The sequence below is a fragment of the Ipomoea nil genome, unplaced genomic scaffold, assembly GCF_001879475.1.
Source record: "Ipomoea nil cultivar Tokyo-kokei standard unplaced genomic scaffold, Asagao_1.1 scaffold0482, whole genome shotgun sequence".
Taxonomy (NCBI): domain Eukaryota; kingdom Viridiplantae; phylum Streptophyta; class Magnoliopsida; order Solanales; family Convolvulaceae; genus Ipomoea; species Ipomoea nil.
In genome coordinates this window covers 1,476,096-1,503,162 of record NW_017616910.1, presented here as the reverse complement: position 1 = coordinate 1,503,162, position 27,067 = coordinate 1,476,096, and the positions used below count along the sequence as shown (strand labels likewise).

The following is a 27,067-nucleotide window of genomic DNA, read 5'->3' as shown; positions in this document are numbered from 1 at the left end:
TGGTAAATCTCTGTATCATTTTTCAACTTTTTTTTTTTTTTATAAAGAATAGAAAATTATACCATTGTTGAAATTTAAATTCTATCTACATATATTATATAAACTATGAATATATTGATCATATGTATAAGCTAATCCAGGGGTAAGTTAGTTAAACATAAATATTGAGTTTAATATTGTTTCTTTCAATTTTTATTATTTTTTAAGACCCGAAAAATTATATGTCATACAAAAATAGTTTATAACATATATGTTTATAATAATTTTGATGAAAATAGTCCAAAACATATATGTTTACCTCCTGATTTTCAGTACCATCAAACTTTTGTGCATAAGGTTTGTGCTTAAGGGCAGATAATGCACTTTTCACTTCATCTTCTTCATCATCAATCTGAACGAGTTTGCTCAACCCATTAAAAAATATTTCTCTAATATCTTATCTCAACCCATTAAAAGTTATTTATTAATTATTAGTGGACTTTGTGCAAGATTAAATAATGCACTATTCATAGTGATAGAAAAAAACTGACCATATGATTATTAGTGGACTCTGAGCAACCAGATCTGCAGGTTCATTTGCATGAGAGGGGACACCATTGAATGAGTTTGGACTATTAGGGTTTGTTTACCAACTTGGAGAAATGGAGAAATTGAGAAGTGGAAAAAATAAAAATTGGAAAAGTTGTTTACTAAATATCTTCTTCAAATGCTTATTCGTTCTTCATTTTTCCACTTCATGTATATTTTTGGAGAAAGAAAATTTAAACTTCTTCAAATAGAGGGATGGATATACATGCGTGAACACTACACTTGGCCAAGAGGTTGTTGGTTTGAGTCCTACTCTGTGCGTTTGCTTTAGTTTTGCCTTTGCTTCACTTTTTAATTTGTTTGCTGCTTCAGTTTTGCCATTGCTTCATTTTTTGTTTGCTTTGCGCCATTATTATTATTATTATTATTATTATTATTATTATTATTATTATTATTATTATTATTATTATTATTATCTTTGTTGTAGAAATGTAAAAATGCTATATGGGATTATTGTATTTAATAAAATTAGAAAATAAGAGAAAGGAAGAACTAGATGAATGGGGAATGAAAATTGGAAAATTGGAAAAATAGAAAACTTAAAGAATGGGGAAGGAAAACTGGAGAAATGGAAAAATGGAAAACTGAAAATGAAAAAACAGAGAAAAGAAGTAAACTATCTCTTAATATTTCTTTTTTCTGTTGTGATGGCTCTCCGAGTACCAATAGGAGTAACACAAGGATTTGGAGCCCTGACAATGTATTGAGGACCAGGAGTGGTGCTCCTTGACAAAAGCCTAAAGCAGCAGCATATGAATATGATGTGGGTGACGCAACGTGTTGCACAGCAAATGAAACTTGATCATTTGTTGCAGACCTTAAAGGATCTGAGGATGAATAATCGTGATGAAAATTAGGAAATTCAATTTTAGCTGAAGCCAAGGTATCACCACTATTATCATAGTAACTGTTCAGGAAATAAGAAGTTACATTCATATGCATGCATAGTTGAGATTAAAATTTTCCTCTTTATTTTCAATGTAGTATACAGAAGAAAAAAAAATGGTCCATACGCATGAATAGTTGAAAAAAGGTACAAAAGTTTTAACTTAAGTCTCAAATTGAACAATTTTTCCTTGAACTTATATGGGTGGAATGCCCGGAGATACATAACATTCATCAGGAATTACTTAAAATCATTAATCCAACTACCACATTTCCCACAAAATACAAAGTGAGACAACAGAGTAAAAAGAAAAATTTAAGTAATGCACCCGTATTTAGTAAAAAAAAAATAAAATTATAAGGCATATCAAAACCCAATGAAATAAGGCAAATAGGGAAGAGAGCTAACATGAAACCTAGAAGACTGCTTAAAACTCAAAATCAAGAAACAAATGAAATTTAACAAAACTTATTATGTAATAAAAAACAATTTACTCAGAAAAAATATCTTTATCAATGAAATAACGCAATATACTTTGAAAACATAAAGACTATACTTAAAACTCAAAATCAAGAAACAAAGATAAATATCACTAGTATAAACTTATTATGTTAAAAAAAAAAAAAGTGACTCAAGAAAAATTTAAGTACAATTATCTTCATTAACAATTATGGGAGAAAAAAGGAAGTACAAAACATCTAACAAAGGTATGTGGTCATAGCTTTAACCTTTCTTTCTAATCAAATTTTATTTTCTTCATGAACCTGTTTTTTCAACAATATAAATCCAACAAAAGTTAAATAACAGTTTCGACATACGATTCAATATTCTGTTCTAATTAATAAAAGAATATACAATCAATATCTGAAAAATTAAATTAGTTTGAATAGGAAAATAAGGGACTGTAAAAACTAGAGTTATACTAAACCACAACTCTTATCTTTATTGTAACCAATGTGCAGTGTTTAAGTGTTGAATTCCTATGCAATCTGTAAAAAAACAGATTTAGACAAAATATTTGGTAAAGAATAGAAGAAAGAAACAACCATAGATCTACAACAATCAACAATTAGATGGTAATCACAAAGTAAGTAGATAAAAGTCAAGTAATGAAGGTTACCATAGCATGCATCTGGAGCTTTCCCCTTATAAAATAAGCTTTGTTCTTAAAAATTTTATTTTGTATATCATTTAAATACCACATAATAATCATTGATGTTTTTATATATAAGAAACTCTAATTTCTTAAACAATATCCAATTTTATTAAATGATTGCAAAGAAGTTTTGGTATTAACTCTTTTTAAAAATATTATCAATAATAAAGTTATTTAAATTTTATGGCGTGCATCGCACGGTGCCAAATATATTGTTCCCACTTCGTTCTTCTGGCTAATCTTGAAATAAATAAACACCCATTTTTACAACAAATTACTAGCTTTTCTAAATTATTATACAAAAAGTATCAACTATAAAATGTAAAGTTAGTGGAAATAATAATAAAAAAAACTGTTATTAATAATTAACTAATTAATTAATATGTAGTAAAAAGAATAATTGACTGAGAATAAAAATGACACAAAATTTAGGCCAATTGAAAGAGGAAATGACTATTAGTAATTGACTGAAAATGAAAAATACTTCCAAACTGACTCAGTATATAGAAAGAATATTAATCTCGGTTATATATTTTATAAAATATAAAGTTACTGGAAATATAAAAAAAAAAATATGTATATATATGTTACTGAAATATAGTTATGTAAAGATATATATATTTAAAAATTGAAAATGAAATAGAATCATTTATTATCCACAATTTATAAGGAACTTTTGTAATTAAAGATGGAAAATGTTTTGCAATACGAGATTGAAATATAAAGTTTAGCCGAGATGGAAAGAATATTAATCGATATGGAAATTAATAATTTTTACACCAAATGTTATTTTATACTAAGAATATAAGGATTGTGTAATTATAAGGTTTATCCGAGTATGTCAAAAAAAAAAAAAAAGTTTAGCCGAGCTGGAAAAAATATTAATCTCGGTTATATATTATATAAAATGTAAAGTTACTGGAAATATTAAAAAAATGTGTGTATATATGTTACTGGAAATATAGTTGTGTAAAGATATATATTTACAAATGCAAAATTGAATAGAATCTTTTAGTATCCACAATTTATAAGGAAAATTGTGTAATTAAAGATGGAAATATTCTTGCAATACGTGTTAATGATTCAAAAGAAATTAATTGTGACTGATTTTGTAGCACATCTTTATTCAAAATTATAGGACCTCATTACAATACACATATATAAAGATGTAAAATTATGTATAGAATGTGTAAGGAAGATGTTGCTTAAAGATGGAAAACAAATTAGACCAATTGGAAAAGGTAATGAATATTAATAAGTCACTCAAAATTAAATATGATCCCCATATATAATTCACTGAACACTGATATTAAAAATATCTGAAGTTTCAGCATTTAATGCGTACATCTACATATTGACTATTAATTTTGGGCAATTATTTGATTGAATTCAAGCAACGATAACATTAGAAAATACAATCGATCGAACTCAATTCATCAATTGTATTATATAATATTTGATAAAATAATTTATATAATTATATATCGATCCAAATATTCTTAAAATATTTTAACAAATCCATTCCGTGCATCGCACGGGAACAAATACTAGTTTGATTAAATTACATAATACTTCTCTCTCATTTAGAGGAAAGCTTTACTCAAAGGTGCATAATCGGTCTTGTAACCGTAACAGGTAAAAGATCACAAAAATAAATCAGTCTAAATTATCTATAATTAATCGACTCAAATCAATAAAATTAATAAACAATTTTTATGAAAAATTAAAATTAGAAATTTGTGATTATCAAACTAATTGTCCAATTAAAAATTACATAATACTTAGTTAAATGGAAAATAACATTAAAATTCAACATATAAATTCATCAAATTGGCAAAAGTTGAAAATTACATAATACATCGCATCTTACCAAAACTTATCTTTCTAAGTCAAAATTTTACACAATATAAAATTCCATTAAATGGGTTTGTTGGTTTGAACAATTGACATATTCTAAGGTGTTTAAACAAATATAAAATTGAATTAAATGGATGGGTTTGTTAGTTTCAACGATTGACATATTCTAAATTGTTTAGATCACCTCAAAGAAAAAATTGTTTAGATTGTTAATTTTTTTTTTTTTGTTTTTTATAAAGGGTTATCTTTTAATCAAGAACTAGCAATTTGCTAATGACTTTGTAGTTTAATGATATGAAGTAGTTCTCTCAAATGAAATCTTAATGGGAACGGTATTAACTATGCATGGAAAAAATATTATAAATATATCTATCTATCATGTTTTTATAGTATACAAATGTGGTATAATTTTTAAATCATTTATAAATTATAAATAAGGTATGTAAAAGTTATTAATTTAAATATTGATTTTACTTGTGGTTATTAGATCCTTATCAGTGTGTTCTATTTGTATACCAAATCTCTGATTATATGGTAACCCAATCAGAGTTAGTTAATAAAATGGAATTATATTAATAATAATAATAATAATAATAATAATAATAATAAAAATAAGAAGAAGAAGAAGAAGAAGAAGAAGTGGTGGTGGTAGTAGTATAGTCTGATAGTGGTGGCGGTGGCGGTTGCGGGAGCGGGAGCGGTAGCGTTATGCTGTGGACCCGTGTCCCATGTACATGATGGACACGCTGTACATTCATAATTTCTATATTGTACATTCATAATTTCTATATTATAAATTCATAATTTCTATACTGTAGATTCATAAAATTTATAATGTAGATTCATAATTTCTATACTGCGCACTCATTATTTTTCTGTACTGTAGATTCGTAATTTCTATACTGCACATTCATAATTTTTGTACTGTAGATTCATAATTTCTATACTTAGATTCATAAAATTTATAATGTAGATTCATACAGTACAAAAATTATGAATGTGCAATATAGAAATTGTGAATTTACAATATAGATTTTATAAATCTACAGTATAGAAATTATGGATCTACAGTTTAGAAATTATGAATTTACAGTATAGAAATTATGAATCTACAACTTGTCCATCATGCACATGGTGGACACGGGTCCATAACATAATTTGTCGTGGCGGCGGCGGCAGTGTGGTGGTGGTAGTGATAGTGAACTAGTGATGGTTGAAAATTGAAAAATAACTTCTCAAAAAAAGATGGGAAATCATTTTCCAAAAAAATAAATGTATTTTCTTTTGACCAAATGCTTATTTTTCTTTGACTCACTTTTTTCACTCACAAAAAATTCAAAAAATATTTTTCAAAAATCAGGTTTCCAAACATACCCTTATTGAATATTAAAATGTAAGCCATATTGATGCCAAATGATACTTCAAACACAAATCATTTATTAAGCCTGATTTACTAAACATAATCTAATGTAATCCAAAATGACACGACCACATATAATCTGATTAATGTCCATTTGTGGAGTCCAGTGAAGATATTTGCGTGTTGCACTGTAATAAGGAGGCCAGCCCTCACAATTCCTTCACTCCTGTCTCTATTCTCTGCAGAAAAAAGCTCCAAGATGCAGACTTTTATCACTTTTCTTCTTCTTTCTCTCCTCATCGCTTCATCGTCGTTTTCCGGTGAGTTTCAACACGTAAAACCCATCTCTTCTAGCGTACTTTTAGTATAGTATTCATGTATCATATATTGATATGATCTATCTGACACTGTTTGGATGAATTTTCAGGCGCAGAAATTACACGGAGAATAGGAGTATGCTTTGGGCAACTGGGGAATAATCTGCCCAGTCCAGCAAAATCTGTGGAGCTCATCAATGGGTTGAAGGCTACGAGGGTTAAGATCTACGATGCCAACCCGAAGATCCTGAAATCCCTGCAAGCATCATCCCAGCTTCAAGTCTCGATCATGGTCCCCAATGGCCTCATCCCCAGCATCTCCTCCAACCAAACCTTGGCGGACCAGTGGGTACGCACCAATGTTGTTCCCTTCTACCCCAAAACCATGATCCGTTACCTCCTCGTCGGCAATGAAATCCTGAGCAACCCGCCTAACACTACCTGGTTCCAGCTCGTGCCGGCCATGCGCAAAATCCGGCGATCTCTCGCGAAATTCCGGCTCCGGAAGATCAAAGTGGGGACTCCTTTGGCTATGGATATGTTGGAGTCTTCATTCCCGCCGTCCAGTGGAACTTTCCGGTCTGACCTTTCCGGCCGGGTTTTCCGGCCTCTGTTACAGTTTTTGAATCATTCTAGATCCTTCTTCTTCTTCGATGTCTACCCGTATTTCGCTTGGGCAGCTCAGCCTAAGGATATTAACCTTCGCTATGCTCTAATGGAGCACACTAATATTACTTATTCGGACCCGGGTTCGGGTTTGACGTACACCAATTTGTTGGATCAAATGATCGATGCGGTTCATTTCGCGGTGAAGCGATTAGGGTTCCCGGATCTCCGCCTGTTTATTGCGGAGACGGGTTGGCCCAATGCCGGCGACGCCGACCAAATCGGAGCGAATATTTACAATGCCGCCACGTATAACCGGAACGTGGTTAAGAAGTTCACTGCCAATCCGCCGGTGGGGACGCCGGCCATGCCAGGCGTGGTGTTGCCGGCGATGATATTCGCGTTGTATAACGAGAACCAGAAGCCGGGGCCGGGAACGGAGCGGCATTTCGGGCTGCTACACCCCAACGGCAGCAACGTGTACGAGATTGATCTGTCGGGGAAGACGCCGGAGTCGAAATTCAAGCCGCTGCCGAAGCCGACGAACGACAATCCTCCGGAAGGGAAATTCTGGTGCGTGGTGGCGCCGGCGGCCAATAAGACGGCGGTGGTTGACGCCTTGAATTATGCATGCGGGCAGGGTAAAGGGACCTGCGACCCGATTCAACCCGGTGGCAAATGTTACCAGCCCAATAGCCTGGTCCCACATGCCAGCTATGCGTTTAGTTCTTACTGGGCCCGGTTTAATAGCATAGGTGGGACCTGCTACTTCAATGGCCTTGCTATCAAGACTACAAAGGATCCTAGTAAGTACCCAAATTTCCACTCCCATTTCCTTCGATCATTATTGTGTGGACGAATATATTTTGTATATTGTTAATAATGTATATTCAGTACAAAAACAATGTACCTTCAATATAAAAATAATGTACGTAATGTACATTATTTTTGTACTGAGTGTACATTATATTGTATAATGTATATACAATACAAAAATAATGTACATTTAATATATTAAAAATGTACTTTTTGTTGTGGTTCGCATAACATTGTGTGGACCATGGTCCATACAATAATTTGCCCATTTCCTTGGCAAATTATTATGTGGATCCAGGTCTAATTTACATATTGAATGTTCATAATTTTACATACTAAATATTTACAGTTTACATATACAATTATATACAAAATGTTCACAATTCAAATTGTGAATAATTTGAATATTCAGTATGTAATTTGTGAACATTCAATATCTAAATTGTGTATTTTAGACCATGCTCTACCTTGCAAGGTGGACCCGAGTCTATGTATAACAGTTGCATTTCCTTTATCTTGCGTTTTTGCATCATGTTAAAGAAGTGATGAGAAAAATTCATAATCATTATGTGTGCACTAGATAAACCTTGCCTTGTGGTCCTAACCAGCAAAGGACCACAAGGTAGACCAGTCTAGGTTGCTCGACATCCTAATCAGCAAAGAATTACAATGAAGTAAACCAGTCCGGATTGCCCATAGTTGAATTGTTCAAATCAAGAATGTATAACCTTGTGGTTATAAGTGAACACTCGAGTTGCCCCTAACATTGTCTATTTTAAATCTACAGGTCATGGTTCCTGCAAATTTCCAAGTGTTACCCTTTGAAGAAACATCAACATTTGGTAAAATTTTTGATCGAGCAAGATTGTTTAGTCATTTGGTAAAATTTTTGGTCGACCAAGATCTTTTTAGTTTCAATTAGATTATATGGAGAGTAGAGGACCCCAAATTCACTTGTACCCCATTTTATATGCTACTCTATATTATTTTGGGAATTTATTAGTATATTCTGCAATTATAACTTCTGTACATGTGTTCTTGAATCTTGACAACCTATTAGCATAGCAGGCAAGCCCAGTAATTGCTCAAAGCAGTTGGAGGGGAAATGAGTTCAGATGTCAACTTCTTAGCATGATGTCAACTTTATCCATTTAATTTATAAAATGGATGAAGTTGATCAGAATAGCAGAAAACTATGACATCAACATTTTTCTAAAGCTCTATTCTAATCTTAATCTGAACTGATTCAATGTCTCTTCCTAACCTCGAATGTTTGTGTTCATATCGGTGTCTATATTCAATTATGCAATCTTTATCAACATTGATTAATGAAGAAAAAAAAATACGAAAATAACTTTGGGTAGCAAGAATCAGAGATAGGAATGTGAATGGCAGCTGGAAAAAAGTCAACTTTGTGAGTTGAGGCATGGCTGGAAAGCTTATATATGCTAGCTTGAAGGTATTTTCCTGATACGAAATCTTATCAGAAGATTTCGAGAAAAATCGTGTTATATTGTTATTTGAAACCGGGAATGCCTGTTTCAGGATGTTTGAAGTTTGATCTTGCTGAAACTGGAAGCAGAAAGTGCAAAGCCAATTTGATCTGAAGATTCAGAAAAGTTTTCTTTGTCCTTTGATTCCTAGGAGATTTCCTTGTATACCTGGTAACTTCCTAGTATCTCCCTTTGCTCTTATTCTATATGTCTATTTGTATCTGCAGAAGTGGTGAAAATTAGTCACATGGACACACATGGAGTGAGCATAACAAGAAAAAAAACAATGTACTTTAATCATATGATTCACGAGGTGGTCAGATGATATATACTAAAATAAATGCACTATTGAGCTTTAAACATTTTAAAGTTCCAATATACTGCAGAGAGTCGAATTTCATAATCTCTGAAATCTGAAGCCAAAAAAAGTAACTCCCTCTTATGCCCCCCCATCTCGCCTAGAAATCTCTGTTCTTGAACATCTGAGCAGGAAAAACGTGAGCTTTGTGAATTAGGGAATGGCTGGGAAGCTTATGCGTGCTGTGCAGTATGATAGTTGTGGTGGTGGAGCTGCTGGGTTGAAGGTATTTTTTCCTCCCGTCTTGTTCTATGTTGTTTTAAGGATTGTGTTTTTCAACATTCTTCGCTCGGTTCTGTTCTTTTCTTGATCCCTCTGTCGTGTTCAAAGACATGATCCTTAATCATGCTCTCCTCGATTATTTCCTTCCGTTTTTGCAGCATGTTGAAGTTCCTGTGCCTTCTCCTACCAAAGGTGAGGTCTTGCTGAAGCTGGAAGCCATAAGCTTGAATCCAGTTGATTGGAAAATTCAGGAAGGCCCTCTTCGCCCCATCTTTCCTCGCAAACTTCCTCACATCCCAGGTAAGTTCATGCTCTGTTGTCTAGTCTAAACTGATAGTCGGACTACACATCAATATAAATACACGTTTTATACATTATATGCTCATTGCTCAACACTAGAAATGACCATTCCAGTTTATTATAACTCTCTTGATTTCTCTTGGGCGGAATAGCAACTAATGTAGCAGGAGAGGTAGTGGAGGTTGGGCCTGGTGTCAAGAATTTCAAGGCAGGTGACAAAGTTGTGGCAGCACTGAGTCTTCGTGTGAGTTTTCTGTGTCCCTGATAGTGAAACTATACGTTTATATTTTATATATTATATGAATTTTTTGTATTTCCAATAATGAGACTGGATGTTTATAAGTTCTATGTGTTCTTGAGACTGAATGTTTATATTTTATATATTATATATTTATATGTTCTACTGGTTTTTTGCTCTGTTTTGTAATATAGTTAGCTTATGAACTAATTTTAGCTTGTTCAAGCACTATTAACTGTTTGACTTGATTAAATAATCAAATATGAGTATTTGGTTAATCAGCTTTATGTAATAGTTTATTGCTTCAAAATGTTAAATTTTAACTATCAGTTAAAAATTAATTTACAAAACGTCTTTTTACAATCAACTAATGTTATTAACTAGTCAAACCCACTAATCCAATAGGCGGAATACTCTGGTGATAAATGGTTTTGTTTTGAATCTTAATTAGTGTTGGTGATCTTGATAACAGGATGGGGGTGGCTTAGCAGAGTATGCGGTGGCTAAGGAGAGCTCGACAGTTCCACGGCCGCCGGAAGTATCCGCCGACGCTGCAGCGGCGCTGCCAGTGGCGGGAGGAACCGCCTACCAGGCCCTGACGGAGATAGCTGGCGTCAAGCTGGACGGCGGCAGCTCCAGCGGTCCTAGGAAGAACATCCTCGTGACAGCCGCCTCCGGCGGCGTCGGCCACTACGCCGTCCAGCTAGCAAAACTGGGGAACGCGCACGTGACGGCCACCTGCGGGGCGCGCAACATTGATTTCGTGAAGAGCTTAGGCGCGGACGAGGTTCTGGACTACAGAACCCCGGAAGGCGCGGCGCTCACCAGTCCGTCCGGCAAGAAATACGACGCCGTCGTCCACTGCACCACCGGGATCCCCTGGCCGACGTTCGAGCGCAACCTCAGCGAGAACGGCAGGGTGATCGACATCACTCCCGGCCCAAACGCCTTCGGGAAATTCGCGTTGCAGAAGCTGACGTTCTCGAAGAAGCAATTGGTGCCATTGTTGTCCTTCCCTAAAGCTGAGTACATCGACTGCCTTGTTAAGCTGTTGAAAGAAGGGAAGGTGAAGACAGTCATCGACTCCAAGCATCCATTGAGCAAAGCTGAAGAGGCTTGGGCTAAGAGCATCCAAGGACATGCCACAGGGAAGATTATTGTGGAACCTTAAAAAATTGTTGGTTTCATATGGATGTTTGTTGTGTATGTTCATATGTTCTCTGGATTGTTTGATTGTTGCAATGTAACACAAATCTCTTTGCTTTCTCCTTTTAATCAAAAACATACTTAATATATTTATCCGTAGACTAATAGATACTCCGTATATAAATTAGTTTTTTATCTGGTTTTGTAATCTTAATGGATTAACTTAAACTAATAAGACCAACAGACTATTCAGAGTAAGTCAAACTTAGAACCTACCAACTCAGTTGATATTCTTTTTTTAAGTTTTGACTGTTTGATAACCCATAGGGTAGCCCCTACTTATGAAGTCTAATATAACCTACTTGTGTGTGTGTGTTTTTTTTTTTTAATATTTAAAAACTTTTGAATCCCTCTCAAATTCTTTTTTAATATCGTAATATGATTATTGAATATTACTCCGTATAATTCTTTAAAAGATAAAATTCATGTTAAAATAAAAACAGAATGGAGAGAAAAGGAGAATCGCATATTCATTCATCTGTATTTTTCATAATATTACAACAAAACATATATATAATATACATTTGTAACGGAAGGTAATAATGGTAGACATAAATGTGACCGTTACATCAGTTACATAATCAACTCATAATGTCCACACTTAATTATATTTATAACACTCCCCCTTGGACATTATAACACCACAATCTTGCCTCATTAAAAACTTGCTAGGAAAACCCTGTGGGAAAAACCTAAACAAGAAAAGAGTACAAGGTATATGGATAGCATACATTCATGCCTCATTAAAAACTTCATTAGGAAAACCACGTGGGAAAAACCTAGTTGAAGAAAAGAGTACATGATATATGAAAAAACATATATTGTATTTGGCCGCCTCATTAAAAACCTTAACTTAAAAAAACACTGTGGGAAAAACTTAGTTAAGGGAAAAAGAGTACAACCATAAACCTTCAGGGCGCAAACTGCATAATCTTCAGGATTTTGGGGTTTGTCGACTGAAGCAATTATTTTGTAACATTTTCCCATTTACATTATTATTTCATACTCATGCCTCGTTAAAACCACACTAGAAAAACCCAATGGGAGAAAACTAGTGAGGAAAAGAGTACATGATATTTATGTATTTATGCGTTGCAAATAGTGCGCAACTGTTAGTCTTTTATGACTTAATCTTCAGGATTTTTCGTTCAATCTTCCGGATTGATTCAAGTAAATGTACTTCCCGTCTCCCCTTGAAGATAACAATCTTCAAGTTCGACATGATAAAATGTATTTCAAAATTTGAAGAAATTGATTGGACAAATCTTCTGGATTGTCACTAGAGTAAAAATCTTGTACAATAATCATATAGCTCTTCTAGAGCTCATATAACATTGGTGCAACACAAGTGTTATTGCCCTCATTTTGATCATTTAGGGAAATTCATTGTATAACCAGTTTGGACTTGGCATTGCAGGGATCAAACACAATAGTCAGTACCCAAGTAGCCTATTAAACATGTATCATGGTTTCTTACATAAATGTCATGTCTTTGTATCTCGAAGATACCGGAGGATATGTTAATCATTATTCAAGTACTTCATTTGTAGGGGGAGCACTAAATTTTCTAGCAATTTCATCGCAAATATGTTGCGATTATGAAACTTCTGGTTCTAAAATGGTGCTCCAACGATAATGAAGTAAGGGACTTCGAGTCCAAAAAGGTTCCTTATCTGCTTCAGGAGATTATTAGGCAACCTTTAGTTTGATAAAAACATGACACTTATATGCATATAGACATGTGAAAAAGCATTTTTAGATGTAGGCTGACTGGTGTATATATAAAAAAAAATCTTCAAAGAAAAACTCGATCTTCAAGTCGAGATAATACTTATAGCTTTCACAAGCTTTTTATTTCAAAAGTCTCAGTCTTTAAACATGAACTGACATTATCAAGCTCTTTATATATTTCATTGATGTTTACACCATCAATCTTGACTGAGATAATAAATAATAAATAAGTTCATTATCAACCCTTTATCAAGCACATAATGGTACATATTATTCCTTCAATGAGGATATTAACTCCATTCGCAACCCTTTAAATAGTAAATAATGACACATAATAATACTTAAATAAATCCTCATTTCGAGAATTTTTGAATCCATCAGGGATTTCTCAAAAATAAATTTAACTGCATATCTAAATTTATTATTCTGCCAATTGTATTATGTAGCGGAACTTAATGTCATTTACCGTGGGAGGGTATATTTGATTAAAATCAATTAAGGGTCTCTACGTGAACCCATAGGCTACAAACTCACTTCATATATTATCACCTTGTTATTCTTATTTCTCTTTCATGCACACACCCATTTGTAACCTTCAGGGTTAACGCTTAATGGTGTATTGTTATAAAGAGAATTTATTCATATTAGCGAGTCGAGCTATGCCTTAATTGCTCCTTTATATATTAAATAGTCATGGCACTTCTGGTGCCTAACTCTGGATCCAGATTATCATATAACGAGCAATTTGTAATGGCAATTGTGTTGTCGACAACTATAACCTTTTATAAAACTCCCATATTTGTAAAAGTAATGGCAATTTCTAAAAAAACCAGATTCTAAACATTTCCCAAAGATATTTTGATCTGGTCGATCCGCATCCCTAGTATTACGTTTGTTTGGTGCACCTATAAGTCTTACCAGGGTTTTTCGTCATCTGGACGAACGTCTGCAGGACATAATTGTTCAAGCTATTTCAAGAGTGACAATATTTCTTTACTAGATCTAGTATTATGATCCATATCTCTTTCACCGATAGATCTCCTACACTTCTAGTGTCAAGGAGTATCGATAGATATGTTTGGTCCAAGGATATATGACCTAGTCACTTCTTTTATGATCATTATGATCAATAGATGTATTTGGCAGATTATTTGCTAAAATCGCAAATAGATTATCTTTTGAACTTCCAGTTCAATCTAACTAGTACATGGATTTGAATGAAGATGTTTTTATTCTTATGAAATTTCTTGGCATTCCAAAAAAGCTACGGAGTAGTATATTATCTCCCCCTAATGCCGAGAAACAATCTTCATTAGGAATGCAGTCAACGTACCCAATTATATGTATTGATCCCCTATCATGGGCTTTCGGTGTTTAATCAATAGACGGAGATTTCTTTGATAGCCCTTTTAGAGGTACGTTATGGTGGTGATATAAAATAGACTGCGCAAATAAAATAATGCAGATAGGGAAATGTTACTTCTGAAAACACGTACTAGGTTTAAGAAAAGGGGTATAGCAATCCTTGAGGGATTGATTTGTGATATGCAATGAGTTAGACTTAGTAACGTCAAGCAATCCTTCGGAGATTGATGGGATAGGTTGACCATTTTTGGTCAAGAATTCATTGTCAAGATTCATCCTAAAAGGATGACTTAGAGAATTAAAATCCTTAATCTACCTTCTGGGCAAATAAATATATAAAACAATGAGGGCTATTAATTTAAATATCATATGTCCAAATCTCATGTCAAAAAGTTTCTATAGCAGAAACTAGCACGGTAAACATGTCATAGCCTTTAACTATTATCACATGCAAGTTAAGGTTTAGCAACAACAGGTGCAACCTAACCATATTGAGAATTCATGATGTTGCCACACTTATAAGTTGGGTGATAAATCTCAATAGCTATGGCCTATAGCAAATAATTAATTGCCAACAAGAAATAACAAAAGCTCTTATATGAGCCTAATCAAGAGATTATATGCTAAAACTTGTCAATTAAAGAGAAGCTTGCAATAGCATGTGATATAATTGTCCCTTATGTCTTGGACACCAAACTCTCTATTGAGTCATGCACATCCATTAAATAAAGAGTATCATGTTTAGTACACACAAGGCATGACATGACAAGAGATATTGTTTATTAATTCATAAATTAGAAAAATGAGAGAAGTATCGTTCGCCGAAGAATAATGAGCATATGTTCGCTGCCGGGCCCATTCATTCCTATTTTGGGGAGTCAAAAATAGCACTTTTCCAATCAAGCTCTCATTTTATTTCATAGTTTAATATCAGCATAAAAACATCACAAAATAGCAAGATATACAAGCTGAAAACGGCAGAAAATTTCAGAATTTTGACCTGGATTGCAGAATTTTCTGGGGGAAAACGGTAACACATTTTGACACAAAATTTGGCATATATGTAGTTCAGCAATTCTAGAACGTACATAAAAATTTTCATATCAATCCAAGGTGTGGAAGTATTTTTTCTGAAATTTTTCACAATATTGCTCCAGGCAGAAAAATAATTGGCAGCACACTGCCAAAACTTTACAAATTTTTCTGGAATAACCAAAGCATATTTTTAACAAAATATTTTTACAGACATCAAATATCATGAGTCTAGGTTCTCCAGAAAAAAATTCAAGCCAAAAGGAGTTCAACAAGTATTTTTCACGAATTTAATTTTCAAACTGCGCCTGTCAGAATTTTCAGGCAGTGATTACTATGTGTAAAAAAAAATCACAACTTGTTTGCTTCAAGCAAACCAACATGATGTGAGTCAAATTTGACTTTTGGAGAGTAACATAGCATTAGAAATAGAAGTTGCAAACTTCATTCATGAGCCATTAGTCACTTTAAAGATCAATCCACATTCAGGGTCTTCCAGACCTTATTAAAAAAAATAGTCCAATGACCAAACACTTAGCATAATTTTGTCATGTACTTTTACTGTGGAGTACAATGTGACAATCATAACTGACGGGCAAATAAATTAGTGCTTTTGGTTTACCTTCTGGGCAAAACTATATTAAAAAAAATTAGGTATTATCATTTCATTTAAATATTTAGATTTGAGATCTATTTCAATGCCAAAGGCTCATGTGAAATAATTTGTATAACAAATTAGCACCATCAATTAACTTTTAAAATAATACAAAGTCAATTTTACATTGGAGAAACTGCCCTAGTGCTGTTATTTTTAATTTGTGCTATGACTTGTTGCCTTCTGGGCAATGCTATGTTTAGAATTTTGGCTATAATCACTTGTTGATCAAGACAATCCTTCAGGAACAGTCATATAATAAGTGTTTCATTTCTTGGCAAAAATTACATTAAGATTTAAAAAAAATCTTATAAACATTAAGAGCATTAACACTAGGGCCAACACCTAGCAACACAACATGCCAACCACTAACAGGTTCATTGAAAGCACATGCACTGCCACGAATTGGAACATGGGGCAAGACCAAAGTGTTTAAATTATTAAAAGTATTAATTGTGGCATAAGAGTCACGAGGCGCTATGGCCGAACTGGCAGTTTGACATGCACCATTATTAGTCACGCAAGTAGGTGTGACCCTAGTCCCCATTACCAACACTAAGTGATACATTAGCAGTAAACAATAGCACTGTCACTAAACAAAGTAAGTAGTGGCAGTGTGGTTTAATAAGTGTGGTCACACCATATGCTATTATAAGGTGACTTAAATCCACCGTCAATAACAAAAACACATGCACAGAGCACAGGTCCTGTTATATAGTTCTTCAAAAAAAAACCTTTGGCATCAAACCCATCATATTAACTAAATAAACAAAGGTAGGATTAGAAGCCTTATAGACCGAAGGCTAAAATCATAGTGAGTAATGGACTCGGTGTGAGCCGCCCATTTGGATAGAACCACAAAATTTTATCCACCCAATTATATTCTTTCTTCATTCTTTATATACTCCATATGGGATCTGCCCATTTTCTTGTTATTATCATTAAAACACATGGTGGATAGCTAACCAATAATAATTGATAATACTCAGAGACACTTATATGATCTGAGCCTCATATAAAATGAAAACAGACACTCTGCTGAACATAAAACCATACTAGGAAAATAAGAAAACGCTGGTCTACTCCTGTAGTTCCATGCCTTGCATTTTTTATTTTTATTTTTTTAAAAAAACCCCCTAGATCGCACTCATAATTGGACGTTGAACTCAAAAGTTGATTATGAGTGAACAATTATCAAAGAGACACACATGCATGCTTATGTATATCTTCATTAATTCCTATTATATTCTTGCTATGCAGGGAATATATACTCCGTAATTCCTATTCCCGAGAGAACATCCTAGTGCTATAGGCTTGGTTATTCTCATGCATTCTTATTGTCTGGTTCTCCATATAAACAAAATCATCCTTACTTAATACCGATGTACTTCCAACATGAATATGTTTAAGCAAATTTAAGAATGCAAATCAAAATATATCAATACCAAATGCCCATATCTCAGCATAAACAAAGTTATGGCGTACCGTTCACCGAGGATGGCTGGCTGCACATCAACCACCTGGGTAGAGCTCACAGCCAAAGTCGAGGAGGGTTCTGCCCAGCAAAGCTAGTAGTCGCCGACAAACTAAAACCAATACCGCCATCCGTCTACGCACCGATTTCGGCGAAAGATGAATGATGGTGGCCGATCAACAATCAAACCATCGGAGAAGGATCGCAGCAACGAGATAACTCCATCCCTACCATCCGATCTTTGATCAACCGGGAACTGCTCCGTCGATGAAGACCGCAATGATTTGTGAAGTGTCTCCACCGCGTCAAGCCTCTGTGTTTCTTGACGGCGATCGATCTGGGGTGCAAAGAGAATCAGAGGCGCAGAGAGGAGACAGATCTGTTCACCGGACTGTGAAGTCCGATCGCCGGTAGATCCCAGGGCAGAGAGGTCGAGGCGGTTCGGTGAGAAACTCCTAGACGCCGCCTCTCGCCGGAGCGGGCTGGAGTGGTGAAGCAGACCATGTCGCCGGAGGTAAAGCCCGTTACTCACTCCTCGCCTCAACCGTTCGCCGCGATGGAGGTAGCGACGAGCACTCAGGCCGATCGCGATAATCCGGCTGCGAGTGCGGAGCCGACAGGGAAGGCGGGCGATCATCCTTTGAGCGTCGAACAAACACGCTGGGATAGTGCATCACCATATCGCGCCAAAGGTAGCGCACCGACAATTGGGGCTGCTAGGGAGGTGGTGGTAGAGCAAGTACTGATAACGTGTTAAAATAAAAACAGAATGGAGAGAAAAGGGGAATCGCATATTCATTCATCTGTATTTTTCATATTACAACAAAACATATATATAATATACATTTGTAACGGAAGGTAATAATGGTAGACATAAATATGACCGTTACATCAGTTACATAATCAACTCATAATGTCCACACTTAATTATATTTATAACAATCTTTATTTAATCTACTACTCTCTCTGTCCCATTTTACATGTCTTACTTTCCCTTTTAGTTTGTCCCAAAATAGTGGAGTTAATTCCAGTAATGGTCCTCCAACTATTGTAATTTTCCAAAATTAATCTTCATCTATTAATTTGGACAAAATAGACCCTTGACTATCAGATTTGTTCCTGCATTAATCCTTATGTTAAAAGATCACTTTATTAGGCGTTAATATAGGACTAAAATGGTCTTTTTCGTTAGCTTCTTCTTCCTCCCTTTTCTGGCGGTCACTCTCGCAAACACCATCAAACCTGAACACCTCTCACCATACAAATGCCGACACCGGATCACCACACATTTGCATAGCTTCAGCCTGGTTTTCCACCCTCTCCTTCGCAGTTAACATGTCGCCATGTGTCAGTATCAACATTGGGTTCTCATCTGCCACCATTTTACACCATAGATAACAGATTACTTACGTTAGTTGTTTTAATTACTTCTGGCCCCTACATGCCCTTATTGCTTTTGTTACATTAATGAAAAGTTTATAAAATGGAGTGAAGAAGAAGAAGAAGAAGAACTCACTTGATCTCCTAATGGATGGGGAGTGAAAGATCATCTTTATAGCTTCAACATGCTTCAAATCACCAGAACTGAAATCCTTACAAGCTTCTTCCATGTCAGCCACCACCAGCACACAATTAACTCTCCTCTTACAATAAGACTTGGCACAACGCCCCATGGATTCCATAATCATCTCTCCATAGACCCCAATCCCACGATCAGCATCACTCCCCCTGCAACATGGTTGGTTATGTCGAACACCATCCGACATTTATGACCAATCATCCTCCATTCTCTCGTCCATTTTGTCGCAGTCCAATCCCCTCGTGTCGTACACGCAAAACCCACATTTTTTTTTAAAATCTCAGAACATTGTGTTCTTCCAAAGCGGAGTCTGGTTCCCTAAACCGCGGCAGATCAAGGGCGGTGGTGCGGGTGATGATGGTGATCGATTACGCCACCCTCGATGTGAAGTTTCTGGAGTAAATGTTTCACCTTCAAGAGAGAGGAATTCCAGATTGGATTTTTCATGCTCTCACCTGCTAGTGCTCTCATCTTCAGTAAATGCTTTATGCTCCAGATTGGCTGTGGGGGATTTGGACGGATGTGGAAATGACCGAGTAAGGGAAATTTCCTTTTTAGCCCTTCAGTAACATCTATTTAACGGTTGGTTAACAGAAGGACCAATGATGGAACAATTCTGATAGTCAAGGGTTTATTTTGTCCAAATTAAAAGATGAGGACCAAATTTAAAAAATGACAATAGTCGGAGGACTATTGCTGAAATTAACTCCAAAATAGTGTCATCTTTTTTAAATTGAACATAACTATCACTCTATATTTTTCAATTTACCCTTTTGACTTTTCAAATTTCTAGAGGTAAGTACAATTGTATTGTGTACAAATAACATACTTTTGAGGGGCAAAATTGAAAATTTAGTAACATTTGTTATACTATATTAAAAACCGTGCAAAAAGCAAATAAGACAATCAATTAGAGACGGAGGGAGTAGTATTTTATATGCGCGATGCGCACAAATATATGCTCAATATTAATACTTAATGTTAAAATATTAATTGAAGGATAAATTAGTCTTCAGAGGGGCTAATTTGGTAGCGGATGTGATAAAATAAATTGTACTTCCTTTCTTGAATATAAACTAGGGTAATAGCAATTCTTAATCATAGAGAGAATATGAGAGGTATTGGCTCAAAGAAGCTTTGTTATTGAATGTTGTAGAGAAAAGTAGAAGAGAGGAATCCCCTACTTATGACCTTTATATAGGCAGAGGTCATGACCATTCAGAAATAAAATATTTTTTCAAAAGACATTTGACCATGACTCGAATAACAAACAGATGCACAAAATATATAGGGAAGTATACCTGGGGAATAATCCCTATCAAGTAGCCCCCACACCGTACCCTGACGTCGAGCAAATGAGGAAGGGTTCGGGCTGAAATATCCGATCACATAGTCTGTGATGGGCCCCTCAAGTTTGAGTTGAGCATACATGGTGTGATTTATGTTGGTTGCCTCGTTAAAAAACCTTACACTAAGAAAAACTCAGTGGAAAAAACTTTAGCTAAGGAAAAAGAGTACAACCATGGGTGCAATCTTTTGGACGATCGAGTGATCAAATTTACTGTTATCTAGAGATCCAACCAATCAAGAGATTGGATTTATTCACGATCTAGGGATCGAATTTACTATGATCTAGCTATCAAATTTCACCAACCGATTGGATTTTCTCATGATCTAAGGATCGAAATTTACCAATCAAGAGATTGGATTTTCAGTGTGATCTAGTGATTAAATTTACCCGTGGTGGGAGGACAAACCTGAACGGGTTTAATAGCCTACTTTGTAGGACTTATGTCGAGATCTGATCCTGGACTTAATTTCCAACTTCGTAGGGCTTATGCCGATATATGATCTTGGACTTTAATTGCCTACTTTGTAGGGCTTATGTTGAGATCTAATCCCAGATTTAATTGCCTACTTCGTAGGTCTTATGTCGAGATATGATCACGGACTTAATTGCCTATTGCGTAGGACTTATGCTGAGATATGATCCCGGAGTTAATTGCCTATTTCGTAGGGCTAATGCCGAGAATTGATCCCGGACTTAATTGCCTACTTTGTAGGACTTATGCCGAGATCTGATCCCGGACTTATAGTGCTGGTGGTGACAAGGACGACTTGATCGGGCTTGGTATATACATATATTCACTGACTATTCTAAATACATGACTGTGATTTTGTGAATAGTACAATTTACAAAGCAAGTTTACACTAAAATTTTTCAAATTCTAAAATTTTTGCTTCAGTTGGTCACAGCTTCGAACAGGAAGGGTTGAGCACTAATGGAGCTTGGTGCGGTTTTTAACCTTGAAATCCTTTGTTTTGTTTCTCTTCTTATTTCTTCCTCGCCTTTTTTTTTTTTAAGATTCCAATTAAAATGGTTTTGTTTCAATGTCTCTCCAACCACTAATCCTTTCGAGTTTGTGGGTAGTCTGGTACCACTAGCACCACTGGATTTATGGGCTCCACCGCCCGACATTATGTTGCCATGACTATAATTCCCAGTCCTAGACCATAAAAACATCGGTCTTTGTAGCCCGGTTGGCCATGCTTATCGTTAGAACCTTGCCGAAAGGGTAGATGTTACCGGCCGGAGAGTATTCAAAGCCGGAGAACTAACTGAGGTTCTTCCGGAGTAGATTAGCAGGTGGAACCGCCGGAATCAGACTTCGCATATATAGACCGGCTTGGACCAACGCGCCGTTAGTGAACTGTTGACCCAGCCTGATAGCTCACCAAAGTAGTTCAAAATCGGTCCGCTTCTAAACCAGGTTGGTCCCATTTTGATTTGAGGCCGATTTAGACGAGCTATAGCTACTACTTGTTCATGAAAAGTAGGTAGAGCTAGAGCTACTACTTGTTCGATCTAAATGTTTAGGATTTAAACATATGACATGCTCTGATACCAATGCTCATGATGAAGTAGTAAACTACTCTGATACCAATCATCCATTCATCTTGATACAGGATATTCAAAGATTCGAATGCATGATTTCATGATATTAATGTCCTCTAATTGGAGTTATATGCAATGACAATGATTTTTTTTACCTTGAAAAAGGGGTAAATATGAACTTTAAAATTTATTTATTTACTATGTTTTATATTAATTATATTTTATTTTGACATTTGATTTATGAGGAACGTGGGGAGATGGTGCATATTGTCATAGTAACAGGATATGCCACTGTGAATGGCATTCCTTGTTACGAAGTGGGAGGATGGTGCATATTGTCATAGTAACAGGATATGCCACTGTGAATGACATTCCTTGTTACGAATTAAAAATGCATGGGCATAGATTGGGCAAACGATGGTCATGGATTAGTCTGATTTGGTGGGTGCACGAGGGACCTGCATGTCAAGAGGAGGCTGACTTCGACTGGACAGCTTTAAAGGACCGGATGAGAGAGCGATTCTATCCAGCGCATGTCCGAGCTGCTATGTACGAGGAGTTTCTACATCTCCAGCAGGGTTCATCGTCTGTGGTGGAGTACCACAAACAATTCTTGGAGCTCGATCGTTTTGCTAAGATGCTAGTCCCCACCGAGCTTGCGAAAAAGGTTACATTGAATCGTTTGCTTATATCGGATAGAAGAAGATATTTGTGAAGCTAGCATATATCCTTTTATAGGAAGGAGAAGTGATTTTAGCGAAAAAAAAAAAAAGCTACCAATGAGATTATTATTTTAATAATTAAATTTATATTTTATTAAAATTTTAAATTAATATTTAAAACTTTTTAATAATATTTAAAACAGATGGTCAAATATAAAGCTAGAAAAGTGGATTTAGTTAATTTTGTTGTAGTTTTCCAGCTTGACTAGTTGTTAGTAGTATTATCTACATACTATGCTCTGATACCAATTGTCATATCTAAATGTTTAGAAATTAACATGTGAAATGCTCTGGTACCAATTTTAATGATGAAGTGATAAATTGCTTTAATGTCAATTGTCTATTTTTTTTTCTTTTTTTTTTTTTTCTTCAAAGTATGACTTTTAATGTAGTTGAAAATGTAGAGATATATATTTTAACACGCACTTTTTGTAGGGCTATTTATGTGTTTATTATGATTTTTTTTTGCACCTTTTTTTAATATCTAAAAACTTTTAAATCTCTCTTCAATTCTTTTTTAATCTTTATACAAACTTTGTCAATTAATCCAATCGTAATACAATTATCGAATATTATAATTTTTTAAAAGATTAAATTCATATTCATTTAATCTATTAGTATTTTACATGCTCTCACAAATATATATCCAATATTAATACTTAATGTTAAAATATTAATTAAAGGATAAGTTAGCCTTCAGAGAGGCTAATTTTATAACAGATACTTTGGCAGTTCAGGATGTCATGTGCTCGGGGCCTATTGTTTGTCATGTGCTTGTAGTCTATTGCTCTTTGTTCTTTTCCTTTTGACGTTTCTCGGCTTGTTTAATAAATTATTTTTTTTTGCTAACAAATGTTAAAATTTTAGTTATATTAAAATATTTTTAAAAATTACATATATATATATATATATATATATATATATATATATATATATATATATATATATATATATATATATATATATATATGGTAGGGAATATCCCGACCGACATAAGCTTTACCCCGACCTCCTTGCCTTTGTTTTCCTCTCTTTATTTTGCAGGTAACAGGTCGGGCTTCATGTGAAGAACCCGGTCGGGGTCTGACCGGGAGTTGCCCGAGCAGTAGTGTCGACCACCGAGCGGTAGCCCTTTGGCGAGAGAGCTGACAAAGGACACGTGGCAGCTCTTTACGACGACAGACAGGGCACCCGGGAAGATGACACATGGTGGCTACGTGGAGAACATGCCGAACGATCGGATTCTTGTCCCCGGCACAACGGCTATAAATACCCACAGTAGCTACAGTGTAGAGGACTTTTGGACGATCGATAGGTTGTTACTAGAGAATCCCGACCGCAGTCAGTCGGCACTCAGAGCAACCAAGTAGATTGTACTTAGGGTCTCTATCGTGATCAATAAAGTTTTTAATTGCTTTAATTGGTTTCGGGTTTATTCTATATTGCTTACGTAGAATTAGCAGTATCAATATATATATATATATATATATATATATATATATATATATATATATATATATATATATATATATATATATATATATATATATAATTTAGGGAAAATGGCACTTTTTCCTCCTAAATTATTTAAGTGGCTCTTTTTCCCCCTGAAATGTTAAATGGACATATTTACCCTTAAAATAAATATTTAAAATTAATATTTCATTTATTTTTATTCTCCAACAAATTATTACTATAATTTGGTTCAAACCAAACAGATACTATAGAAACCAAACCAAAATATTCCAATTACAATTTATAATCAAAACGCAATATTTAGAGTTTATTAAAATCGCGAACCCGAATGGCCGGTTCATGTTCCGAACTGAAAAAATAAAATACATTTATTGTTGAATTTAGACTATTTTAAAATAAAAAATAAAATTTTAAAATAAAGACGGTTCAAAATCGCGAACTGGATCCGGAACCGCCGGTTCACGGTTCATGATCCAGTTTTTTTTTTTTTTTTTTTTTTTTATTCTTAAATTTAATAAATTGATATCCAAATATTGGGTTCTAGATCTGAATCATAACTGAAAATTTTTAATTCGATTGCTATAGTGTCTGGTTCAGTTCGAACCGAACCGTGGTAATCGCTACATATACGCAATAATTTGTTGGAGAAGTAAAATAAATAAAATGTTTGCTTTAAGGGTAGAAATGTCAATTTAATATATTTGGAGGAAAAACCACCACATTTAAAATAATTGAGGGGGCTAATGTGCTTACATAAATAATTGAGGGGAAAAAAGTGCTATAAGTATATAATATAGGGGAAAAATGCAATTTTCCCTATAATTTATAGAATTCATATTATATTAAAAATATAGTTGGTAATTTGAGTAATAATTATCGTAGGATTAATATTATTAAAGTAAAAATTTTAGATATGATAAATTAAATCAAACTTATTTCTTATATTATTCTAATACATAATGTCTACATATATTATTACTATTGAAGAATATAAGAAAAGATATTGTGTATGCATGTATATGGTAATAATAATGAAAAAAAGATAACATAATTTATAACAGTAAGGATACTTTTGTCCAAAAAATTGTATAGTACAATTCTTATAGTATAATGTATACAGAAAAAATGAACATAAATCAGGGATATAGTCAGGATTGAGTTAATACCAAAAATGGTCATCGACTATAGTGATTTTTCTCAATTTTGTCCTAAACGACTTTGGTGATCTAATGTAGTTCGAGACTTTTGTGTTTTAGCTCAATTTAGTTATCAGTTTGTTATTCTGTCAAATTGATATTAAATAAAGGGACAATTTAGTAATCTCAATATTAGTCAATATTGATCTCTCTTTACTCTCTACCCTGCAAAGTGTGAAATCTCTCTCTCTTTTTTTTTTTTTTTTTTTTTTTTTTTTTTTACGAATTACTCCCAATATTAATCCCCGATTAGTGTACATCAAACCTAAACCCGGGTCCGAATAAGTGATATTGGTGGGCGAGCATAGTCAAGGTTAATAGCGTTGGGCTGAGCTGCCCAAGCGAAATACGAGTAGACATCCAAGAAGAAGAAGGATCTAGAATGATTCGAAAAGCGTAATAGAGGCCGGAAAACTCGGTCGGAAAGGTCGAATTGGAAAGTTTCATTACAAAAAAATTGGATTTTGTAATTTATTTGCAAAATTAACTACTTAGTACAATTTAAGCAGGATGTTATCTACCCGGATTAACAAGAACATCCAGTCTAATCCACAAAATAACTCATGTTTCATAAAAGTTAATTGCTAGCCTCCAAGTTAATTACTCCATATTTATCCAAAATTACTGTCTAATTTTGGGGAACCAAAGTTATGTAATGACACAACAATTGAAAACAAATAAACTTATCAATTGAAAAGATTACCAAAATGAACATGATCCTACAGAAGGCAAACAAAAACCAGTCACACACACACAAAACCATCGCTGATCAATAATTGTCACATTTCACATATTTCATGTCTGCATTCACAAAACTAGTCAATGAACCTAAGATCAATTTATCAAAACTGAATAAATGTTGTTGCTAAAATTTACACATTTTAACACATCCAAATACCATCACAGAAAATTCACCAGACAAGCTAGGTAAGAATGGGTGAACAACAATAATGTCACAACACATTTCACATAACTTGCATTTGTATTCAGAAAGCCTGTTAGCATACCAAATCAACATTTTTGTAGAGCGTGTTAAGTCTATGTGTGGCTAGTATTTAATTCGGTTATTATTTGTTATATTTATGTTCCTGTAGAATAGTTTTGTTGAGTAGTTGTTGCAACTTCTTCTATTTATTCTCCTCTATGTACTATATATAGCTCATACTTTACATCAATAAAGGTACAGTTTCTTTCCTCACAGAGTTTACACATTTTACAATCCAGCATGCCAATTCAAAGAAGTTAACATAGCTAGAAACGATTTTCTGAAACCAATAAGAAAACATGCATAAAGATTTGAAGTCTGAAGCAAAACATGCATAAAAATTTGAATTTTGAAGCAAAAGCTAAAACTTAATTTGACTTACCTAAAAAACAAAGATCCTAATCGATGGTAGGTTTTTACATATCCTTGATCCAATCTAACAGCTTCCTCACATTCCCTCAATGCTTCATCTACTCGCTTTAGAGCAATCAATGTTGCTGCCCAATTATAATAGTAGGCTGCATTTTTGGGTGAAATCGCAATAGCCTTATCA

At 34.5% G+C, this 27,067-nt stretch overlaps 3 protein-coding genes across 4 annotated transcripts; 2 read left to right on the top strand and 1 right to left on the bottom strand.

The window, feature by feature from the left end:
* The first annotated feature begins 5,985 nt into the window (after window positions 1-5,985).
* LOC109173817 (probable glucan endo-1,3-beta-glucosidase A6) lies at window positions 5,986-8,658 on the top strand. Its single transcript, XM_019323129.1, has 3 exons — window positions 5,986-6,167; window positions 6,275-7,576; window positions 8,374-8,658. The coding sequence occupies exons 1-3, from the start codon at window positions 6,107-6,109 to the stop codon at window positions 8,409-8,411; spliced, it is 1,401 nt and encodes a 466-aa protein (XP_019178674.1). The 5' UTR covers window positions 5,986-6,106; the 3' UTR covers window positions 8,412-8,658.
* Window positions 8,659-8,960: 302 nt separating this feature from the next.
* LOC109173818 (putative quinone-oxidoreductase homolog, chloroplastic) lies at window positions 8,961-11,502 on the top strand. 2 transcript variants are annotated; one of them, XM_019323131.1, is made up of 6 exons: window positions 8,961-9,045; window positions 9,132-9,250; window positions 9,595-9,663; window positions 9,818-9,959; window positions 10,112-10,203; window positions 10,670-11,502. In XM_019323131.1, the coding sequence occupies exons 3-6, from the start codon at window positions 9,598-9,600 to the stop codon at window positions 11,366-11,368; spliced, it is 999 nt and encodes a 332-aa protein (XP_019178676.1). In that variant the 5' UTR covers window positions 8,961-9,045; window positions 9,132-9,250; window positions 9,595-9,597; the 3' UTR covers window positions 11,369-11,502. The 2 variants fall into 2 exon arrangements, with proteins under 2 accessions (XP_019178676.1, XP_019178675.1); XM_019323130.1 differs by having other exon boundaries at window positions 9,570-9,663.
* Window positions 11,503-18,913: 7,411 nt separating this feature from the next.
* On the bottom strand, window positions 18,914-19,442 carry LOC109173507. Its single transcript, XM_019322746.1, has 2 exons — window positions 19,177-19,442; window positions 18,914-19,032 (listed from the first exon to the last, which is right to left on the bottom strand). Exons 1-2 carry the CDS (start codon window positions 19,424-19,426, stop codon window positions 18,914-18,916), a joined length of 369 nt encoding a protein of 122 aa, XP_019178291.1. The 5' UTR covers window positions 19,427-19,442.
* Between the last annotated feature and the right edge of the window lie 7,625 nt (window positions 19,443-27,067).